This window comes from Fukomys damarensis, unplaced genomic scaffold (assembly GCF_012274545.1).
Source record: "Fukomys damarensis isolate Sample0158 unplaced genomic scaffold, DMR_v1.0_HiC HiC_scaffold_12, whole genome shotgun sequence".
In the NCBI taxonomy this organism is placed as follows: Eukaryota; Metazoa; Chordata; class Mammalia; order Rodentia; family Bathyergidae; genus Fukomys; species Fukomys damarensis.
Genome location: NW_022900924.1, coordinates 7031702 through 7041065, shown reverse-complemented (window position 1 = coordinate 7041065; position 9364 = coordinate 7031702). Strand labels below are relative to the sequence as shown.

At 44.6% G+C, this 9364-nt stretch overlaps 1 protein-coding gene across 4 annotated transcripts in view; it reads left to right on the top strand.

Moving 5' to 3' along the window:
• Positions 1-2277: 2277 nt before the first annotated feature.
• Positions 2278-9364, top strand: part of Cabin1 (calcineurin binding protein 1) — a 147928-nt gene continuing 140841 nt past the window's right edge. For 2 of the 4 annotated variants that reach the window (XM_010603921.3, XM_010603917.3), the window contains exons 1-2: positions 2278-2679; positions 8371-8443. In XM_010603921.3, the coding sequence (XP_010602223.1) occupies positions 8441-8443 (3 nt within the window). In that variant the 5' untranslated portion in view covers positions 2278-2679; positions 8371-8440. Of the gene's footprint in view, positions 2680-3411; positions 3436-4232; positions 4320-8370; positions 8444-9364 lie in introns of those variants that run through there. The other 2 variants (XM_010603919.3, XM_010603918.3) reach the window with 2 other exon arrangements.

The window sequence follows — 9364 nt, the reverse complement described above, 5'->3', positions numbered from 1 at the left end:
GAGACAGGGTCTCACTATGTAGTGAGACTGACCTGGAACTCACTATGTAGCCCAGGCTGGTCTCGAACTCACAACGATCCTCCTGCCTCAGCCTCCCAAGTGCTGGGACTCCAGGCGTGCGCCACCACACCCGGCTTAATAAAGTTAGTTTCTAATGGATTATGTCTGTTGTGTTTGTACCTGACCATTCAAAGCTAGAGCTTGGAGTTCTTTCCCTTGGCTTGATGTCCCAACTGTCCCTGTTCATTCCTTTTGCCAGGGTGTTTCGAGTGTCCTACTGCCAGTGTGGCTTATGGGTTGAATGTGTACAAATGGCCGCAGTGCCTGAGGATGGAATTAAGGTCGAACTCTAAGCAGGACAGTCTCCCAAGTTAAATCTGTCCGATGTTGGACGTGGTGGCACAGGCCTGTGATCCCAGAACTTGGGAGGTTGAGGAAGGGAGGATCGCCAGCCTACACTCCACAGTGAGTTCAAGACTAGCCTGGACTACATAGTGAGACTCTCTCTCAAACAAACACACGAACAAACCTATCCATCTCACCCTAGTGGTGCTAGCTGTCGTACGCTGGTTTAGTGAACTGACCCCCTCTCTCCTCCCTAGTACTCTCTCCTCCTACAGTGGCTCTGAGATTTTCCCACTGGTAAAACTGTGCTACCCTATGATCTGTACTGTTTTTCCCCTTTGAAGGCATCGCAGATCTCCCAGGTGCTGTGATTGCTCTTCCTAACTTTTATCAAAGCTTTCCCTCAAATGCATCTCTGAAGATGATACAACTCAGGGTGGGAACTGGAGTCAAGATGCACACTATCTATGAAGCTTTGAAACCATCTGTTTCTGCTCTGCCCCACGCTGTCAGCCCCACTTTGTAGGCTATAGATTTCTTAAAGTCAAGGTTGATGACTCTAGTCATTTTTGTACCTCTTGTCACCAGTAGAGCTCTTTTGGTACTGAATGAGTTATTCACCCTGATTTTATTGTCTTTAATTAATTAATTAATTAGAGACAGGATTTCCCTTTCTGGCCAGGCTAGCCTTGAATCTTGCTGATCCTCCTGCCTTTTAGCCTTGAGTGCTGGGATTACAGGTGTGCGCCACCTGCTGGCTTGATTATTTATTTACTTACTTATTTGAAGTGGGGTCTTGCTATGCAGTCTAGGAAAGCCTGAACGATGTAGCCCAGGCTGGTTTTGAATTTGAAGTTCTCCCCGCTCAGCTTCCGGAGCTGCGCGTCTTTGTGCGTTTAAAAAAATGTTTTCAATTACTTTATGTTTCCAATACATAGCGATTACATGTATCTTGGGGGATTGATACATGTATCACATCTTGGTAATTTCTACTTTCTTTTAGGTTTGTTTACTTATTTATTTTGGTACCAGAGATCGGACATCGGACCCTTGCGTTTGCGAGGCAGGCGGCCGAACCACTGAGACAAATCCCCGGGCCTAGGTCTATTTATTTTTTAACATTTATTTTGCTGGTGTAGCGCTCGCCTGTCATCCTAGCTACTCAAGGAGGTTGAGGCAGAAGGACCGCAATTCCAGCCCAGCCGGGATAATTTAGCTAGACCCTGTCTCTAAATAAATAAATAAATAAATACATAAATAAATAGGTCTGAGGACGTACCTCGTGGGTAGATTGCCCCTGGATTCAATTCCTAGTACAAAAAAAAAAAAATGTCTTTAAGGAAAAAAAGATCATAACATTCATTCTTGTTTAAATCATCCCACAGTGTGGAAGCTCTTCCCGAAAACACTTATAAGAAGCCTTTTAACTCTAAAACTTCTTTCAAGGCGAATTCTTGAGCCCCTCCCCATTCATTTATAGGGTCCTGGTATTGTAATAAATGTTTGTGCCTCTCGGGCTTCAACTTTTGGGAGCGTGTGAGGTACGGGTGGCAGAATGAATGAGAAAGCTTTTCCACCCTTCGTTCCATCTAAGTGTTCCCCAAATTCCCACTCCCTTCAGAGCACTTGTGCTGTAGCAGAACGAGAACACGAGCCCCTCCGGACGCTGCTCAGGACCAGGGGGCCGCCCAGTACTGGAAGTCAGATCTCGCGCTTGCGCCCAGGCGGCTCAAGCATTGGGAGCCTGATCCATGGGTACGGAAAGAGCGAGCCTCACTTTCATCCGCCAGCGCGCGCCAGGCGGAGCTAAGAGGCCCCTGCAGGTCCGCCTGAGCCACCCGGCGGGTGAGAGGAGCGTGTGCCCGCGCTGATTGGCTAGAAGGGCCGGCAACCAAGCCAATGAGAGCGCAGCTTGTTGTCAGGCGTGCGACCGGCGGGTGCGGGGGTCGGGGCTGCCGGGCGGTTGCCTTGGAGACGCCGAGAGATTGCCGGGACCGCACCTTTGCTGCTCGCGAGTGGGGGCGCGGCTGAGCGGGCCCGAGCGCTGCGGGTCGAGGGCCGAATCCCGAGAGGAGGCCGGAGGCTTCCTCCGCATCCCGAGGGCCAATGTGGGAAACAGTCCGGAAAGGCAGTAGGACTAGGCGGGGCCTTGCGAGAGCCCCGCGGGCTTTCTCGCGGCGCTGGGCGCTGCCCTGAGGTGTCTGGGAGGGTTCTGTTCTCGGGAGAGGGTCACCGTGACCGCTGCGAGAGCACTGTCCACTCGCGGGCGCGGAGCGCAAAGCCTGGCGCTGACCCTTTCCTGGCGTCCTTTCACCTTCACAGCAGCCCGGCGAGGTGAGTGCTGTCATTATTAGTGTCTTTCACGCGGGTAGAAACTGAGGCATCCGGAAGCTGAAGCGACTTCCTTAAGGTCGTCTGCTGGGTCAGCTCGACTCCAGCTGAGAATCCTGACCGTGCTGCTGCAAATGGATCTCACCTGACGCGTTCAGGTGACTGCAGAGGTGTCTTTGGGGGCACTCAGCTCCTCAGGACTTGGATTATTATAGGCTGTAATTTCGAATTCTATACAGCTAAGGTTCTTTCTGTGTGCTTCATTACTGTAGTTAAAATAGAGTATCTTTAGAATGGTCTCCTTCAGGGGTCAGCAACCTTTTTGTAACTATATTATTGCAAGATTTTTTTTTTTTTTTTTTGGTGTTTTTGAGACAGGGTCTCACTACGTAGTTGAGACTGACCTGGAACTCACTGTGTAGCCCAGGCTGGTCTCGAACTCACAGTGATCCTCCTGCCTCAGCCTCCCGAGTGCTGGGATTACAGGCGTGCGCCACCACACTCGGTTTAAACAACAATGTTTTAGTTAGAATTTTTGCCCTTGGGGGCCATACTCTGGCTGTTGAACTCTGGTATTACAGTATGGATTCAGCCAAAAATATTTATGAAATTTGAATTTTGTATAAACTCCATGATCTTTTCATGTGTCACAAAATTTTCTTTCTCATTAAAAATATACAGAAGTTCCCAGCACTCGGGAGGCTGAGGCAGGAGGATCGCTGAGTTCGAGACCAGCCTAGGCTACACAGTGAGTTCCAGGTCAGTCGCAACTACATAATGAGACCCTGTCTCAAAAAACCAAAAAAAAAAAAAAAAAAAAAAAAAAAAAAAAAAAAAAAAAATGTACAGAAGCAACGGGGCTGGTTAGTTTTAGAATCATTGTGTAGTTCAAAGTGTCACATAGAGGAAACAGACCTAGCTAGGCAAGGGCATCCATGCCAAGCCAGTCACTCAGCCAAGTTTTGCCAGAACCGTTGGGCTTTAGCTTCTGGACTCCTGGGGCCAGCCTGGGTCAGCAAACACCACCACTTTCCATTCATTCACTCTGGACAGGGCAACCCATGTGCCCCAACTGTTATTTCTTTTCCTGCGTTCTTAGGCTGCGGACACCATATTTATAGAGTTTGGAAACTTGTAAGCTTGAAGGGGTGAATATGTTATTGTGAGAAAAATACAGCTGCCGGATTGGGGATCTGAGAAATGAATACACGTTGGGTACCTGTAACGTGAAAATCCACAACGCTCCCAGAGGGCCGGGGATTTAGCTCCATGGTTCCACTGCCTGCCTTGCTAGTGCAAGGTCCTGAGTTCGATCCCTGGTACCAAAAACAAAACAAACATAGTATGTAAAGTATGTATAAGGCCATCTATTAGGATGTATGTGAAACATGAAGGAATTTTGGACCCCATCCCGAGATAGATCACTTTCCAAAATCCAAAGGAAATCTGAAGTACAAAACATTTCTGGTTCCAGCGTTTCTGGTAAACTTTACTCACTTGGTACTGTATTCACTTTGTCATTTTTATTTTATAGCTCTTTTAAAGCTCCTTTTGGGATTCATGGGGAATAAGTACCTGGCCATCATCGTTGAACTGCTTTCACGCAGGGTGATGAATGTGGAATCTTAGATGATTATTTCTTTGTAAGTTTTTACAAATTTTTAAATTTTAGAGGAAAGTTACAACACTAAGGGAGTTTCCGTTTGTTCTTTATGCTTCCCTTGATGTTTATATTATATTTTATTTATTTATTTTTTGGCGTACTGGGGATCAAACTCTGGACCTTGCACTTGCAAGGCAGGTGACGGCACCACTGAATTAAATCTCCGGCCCTTGATCTGTCTTGTATTGAGAGTGGTGTAAAGGTTCTCATTTTTGTATTACTTTCTATGTTCTTTGCATCTTCTGTGGAATTTCCTTTGTTTTTGTTTTTGTTTTTTTGAGACAGGGTGCCCTGGAACTCATTTTGTAGCCCAGGCTGGTCTCGAACTCACAGTGATCCTCCTGCCTCAGCCTTCCGAGTGCTGGGCTTACAGGCCTGCGCCACCATGCCCATCTTGGAATTTGCTTCTTAAAGTTGGTTCCTGTGTTATTTGGTTCATATTCTTGAGTGTTTTGTCATCATTGTGATTGAGCCTTTTGCCACGGTTGATACTTTTGTGTTTGAACTCTGTTTTGTCTGATATTTGGATTGTTACCCAGCAGCATTTTTTATTTTTTTCATGTATTTGTTATTAGTACATGTTTGCAGTTTAGAATGAGTACATTCATCACGGGGAGTTGGTAAATGTACATAACATATCTTGTAGTATTTTTTGTATTCACTTTTTTTTTGGTACCGGAGATCGAACTTGGGACCTTGCGCTTGCAAGGCAGGCGGTGAAACCACTGAGCTAAATCCCTGGCCCTCTTGCAGTATTTTTATAAATGATGGTTGTTTTGTTGGGGGACTTAGCTCAGTGACGCTGTACCTGCCTGGCAAGTGCAAGGTCCTGAGTTCAACCCTGGTACCAGGAAACAAAAAAATGATGGTTGGGCTGGGATTTAGCTCAGTGGTGCTGCTGCCTGCCTTGCAAGTTCAAGGTCCCAAGTTCAGTCCCCAGTACAAAACAAAGAGGTTATTTTTATTAAGATATTTTTATATTAAATTTAAAATTATTTGGCTTTTCTTGGAGTGTACAGTTGTGATTTTTGATACATTATTAATTTCTGAAGCTACTACCACCATCAATACAGAATGCCCTATGCCACCTGTTTGTAGGCACCATTCCTTGTTCCTGGCTGCTATCATTATAGCTTTGTTGTATCAGGAATGTGATATAAATGGAATCACATGGTGCACCATCTTTTGAGACTGTCATCTTTCACATGGCATAACACCTCCGAGATTTCATCCAAATCGTTCCACGTATCAATTGTTTATTCCTCTTACTTGATAGTAATATTTTATTAACATAGAAGTAAGCATTCCAGTATGTCGTATTTTACAGTTATCCTTTCTCCCAACGGAAGGGTATTCGGATTGTTTCCAGTTTTTGGTGATGTGGAGTTGCTTTAAACATCTCTGTGCAAGTTTTATGTGACTATTTCTCTAAGGTGATAGCTAAGATTGAGATCGCTGTATCTATGCTAAAGGCGTGTTTAACTTTAGGAGAAAGTATTTTCCAGCACGACTGAACCATTTTACTTTCCCGTCAGCAATGTTGTGAGAGTTCTAGTTGCTTTGTATGCTTGCAAGGACTTGACATTATCATTTTAAAAAAAAAAAATTGGTCAGCCAGGCACAAAAGGACAAATATCCCAGGCTCTCACTCATATGTGGAAGTTAAACAAGTCGATTTGTAGAAGTAGAGAACAGAGTAGTAGGCATTAGAGTCTAGGAAGGACAGAAGGAAGGGGGAAGAGGGAGATTGGATAAAAAGTACTAAAATACTTGTACTTTGGATAACAAATACTAAAATACCACCAGAAGAAATAAATCCTGCTGCACAAGAATGTGAATGTAGTTCATAACATCACCGCCATTCCACCTGCAGAGCTCTTCATCTTGCAAAACTGAAACTGTCCTCATTAAACACTAACTATTGTTCCCTCCCCACAGCCCCTCAGTCATTCTTTCTGTCTCTGAATTTGCCTTATCCAGGTCCCTCACATAAATGGACTCATATACTATTTCTCCTTTGTTTTTAAAATTTTTGTGGTTTTTTTTTTTTGTTTTGTTTTTTGAGACAGGGTCTCACTATGTCGTTGAAACTGACCTGGAACTCACTCTGTAGCCCAGGCTGGTCTCAAACTCACAGCGATCCTCCTTCCTCAGCCTTCCTAGTGCTGGGATTACAGGCGTCCGCCACCACACCCTGCTTTTTTTTTTTTTTTTAAAGACAGGGTCTCACTATGTAATTGAGACTGACCTGGAATTCACTGTGTAGCTCAGGCTGGTCTTGAACTCGATCCTCCTGCCTCAGCCTTCCTAGTGCTGGGATCACAGGCATGTGCCACCACGCCTGGCTGCAGCATGTTGTCTTAAACAACAGTTTTATTGAGATGTATTTCACATACCATATCACATACCATATAGTTCTCCTTTTTATAGTATAAAATGAATCATTTTTAGTGTTTGTTTTTCTTTTTGGGTATTAGGGATCGAACTCAGGTCCTTTTGCGTTTGCAAGGCAGAGCGCAGAACCACTGAGCTAAATCCCTGGCCCCATTTTTAGTGTATTAACAGTTGTGTAGCCACCACCAGAATCAGTTTAAATATTTTTTCATCTCTGAGATAGAACTCCTGAACTTGTTAGTAGATACTTTCTCTCATTCTGTTTTCTGTTTCTGTAACAATACCTGAGACTTTGTGTTTTTTGTGTGTTTGTTTGTTTTTTGAGACAATGTTTCACTGTGTGGTTCAGGCTGTCCTTGAACTCATGACATCCTCCCGCCTCAGCCTCCTGAGTGTTGGGGTTACAGGTGTGTGCCACCACACCCAGCTCTACCTGAGATTTTCTTAAAGAAAGGTAATTTATTTTGGTTTAAGCTTCTGGAGACCGAGTGGCCACACATATTGAGGGCCTTGTGCTGCTTCAATTCATGTTGGAAAGTCTTAAGGACAAGCAAGTGTCCCAGAGGATCAAAGCATGAGCAGTAGCCTTGCTTTATTTTGTTTTTTTTGATACCGGGGATCGAACTTGGGTCCTTGCACTTGTGAGGCAGGGGTAAGAACCACTGAGCTAAATCCCCGGCCCTTGCCTTGCTTATTAATAACTCATTGTAACTAATCAAGTAGTGCAAGGGAAAAAACTCATTCCCTACTCTCACGGGAAAGGCATTAATTCAGCTGGGTGTAGTGTTGCTCTCCTGTGATTCTAGCACTCAGGAGGCTGAGAGAGAAAACTGCAAGTTTGAGGCCAGCCTGCCCTGGAAAACCTAGTGCGTTTGAGATCCAGTCTCAAAAGGCGGAGGGAGGGGAGGAGAGCGAGAGGGTACTGTTAAAGGCTCATTGACTCTTAGCATTCACATTGGGAACATATCTCATCAAGTTTTGGAGGGAACAAACTATGTTCAAGCTGTAGCCCTTCCCAGTTGTCTTTTCTTCCCTGGCCCACTAATGTACTTGCCTACTCTAGATATTTCCTATAATTGGAATCAGACAGTATGAACCCTTTTGTGTATGGCATCCTCTCCCTCCTTGAATCTTATTTAGCATAATGTTTAAAGGTTCTGTGTTGTAACGTGATTCAGAGTTTTATTTTATTTACTATGACTAATAGCTTGTGTGGATATAGGACATTTCACTGTCCATTCATCCATTGATGGACATTTGAATGGTTTCTACCTTTTGGCTATCATGAACAATGCAGTTATGAACATTCATGAACAAGTCTTGGTTTGGACATGTTTTAATTTCTCTTGAATAGATACATAGGAATAGAATTTCCAGATCATAAGTTAACTCTGGTTAGCATTTTGAGGAACTGCCTTGTTTTCCACAGGGACGTCCACATTCCCAGTGATAATGTATGAGATCCTCATTTCTCTGCATTGTAGCCGATCCTGTCATCTTTTATAACCTTTAAATGGTCTGCCTACCTCTAGTTATTATTTTTTCCCCATTATTTTCTGAAACAGGTAGGCCACTAGCACTGTGACATTCCAGGCTCTTCCTGAGCCCTCTCTCAGTCTGTCCTGCTTCCTCTCTAGATTTATGGACCGGCCCGGCCTCTGTCAGTAATGGGAGGTGACGCTCTGTGGTGGTGCTGAATCTCTCAGTATGGTAAGTGCTGACACCTGCCTATGTGGCTGGTGCCAAACTGTGTTTTGGTGCCTTACCTCTCAAGGAAAAGGCTCCCTGGAGGGCTCTTAGCATAGTTCAGGGTGTGGATATTTGACTAGCTGTTGAAGTTGTTTATGGGGCCTCCTCACAGTTGCTGGGAAGGCATAGTCCGCATATTTTATTGGTATTATTATTCTTTTTAATACTTTTTTTTTTTTTGGTACCAGGGATCAAACTCAGGCCCTTGCACTTGCGAGGCAGGCGGCAGGACCATTGAGCCAAATCCCCAGCCCTCTTTTTAATACTTTGACCTTCCACTGTGTTGAGCTGTTGTTGGGACATCCTCAGCCTCTGTTCTTTTTGCTGTGGACAGTATCCAAGTGTAGGGAAACGCAAAAGTGCAAGTTAACAGTACTTTGGTTCAGTCTAAGGGGTTTCTGGTGGACATTAAGGCCAAGTCAGCAAGATTTTGGTGCAGGTGCACCTCGTCGGTCTCAGTGTAAATAACAAATATAGCCAAGGTTGATGCTGTCCTGTGTAGCTTATATACCAAGGTCATTCCTGGCACATGGCTACTTTTGTGTATTATGATACAAATGTGGATTAAGTAGCTGAGGACAGCTGCGAGAAGGGGAGGCTTAAGCAGCCAAGGACTGCTGTGAGTATACAGTGGCTGGGGCTGCAAGAGCTGTTAAACAGATGGACTATACCTGAGCGGCAGAAGAAAGATGTTTATTTAGTCCACAGTTTTGTGTTTCTTCTTGGGCTGTCTGAATCTCAAGCGAACCTCCCAGTCTGAACTGGTGATGAGAGATCGAGACATGTTTTATGCAGATTGGTATGGTCCCCCAGACACATTCTAGCCCCTCTTCTCCTATATGGTCATCTGTGGTTATTTTCCATAGCTTTTTTTTTTTTTTT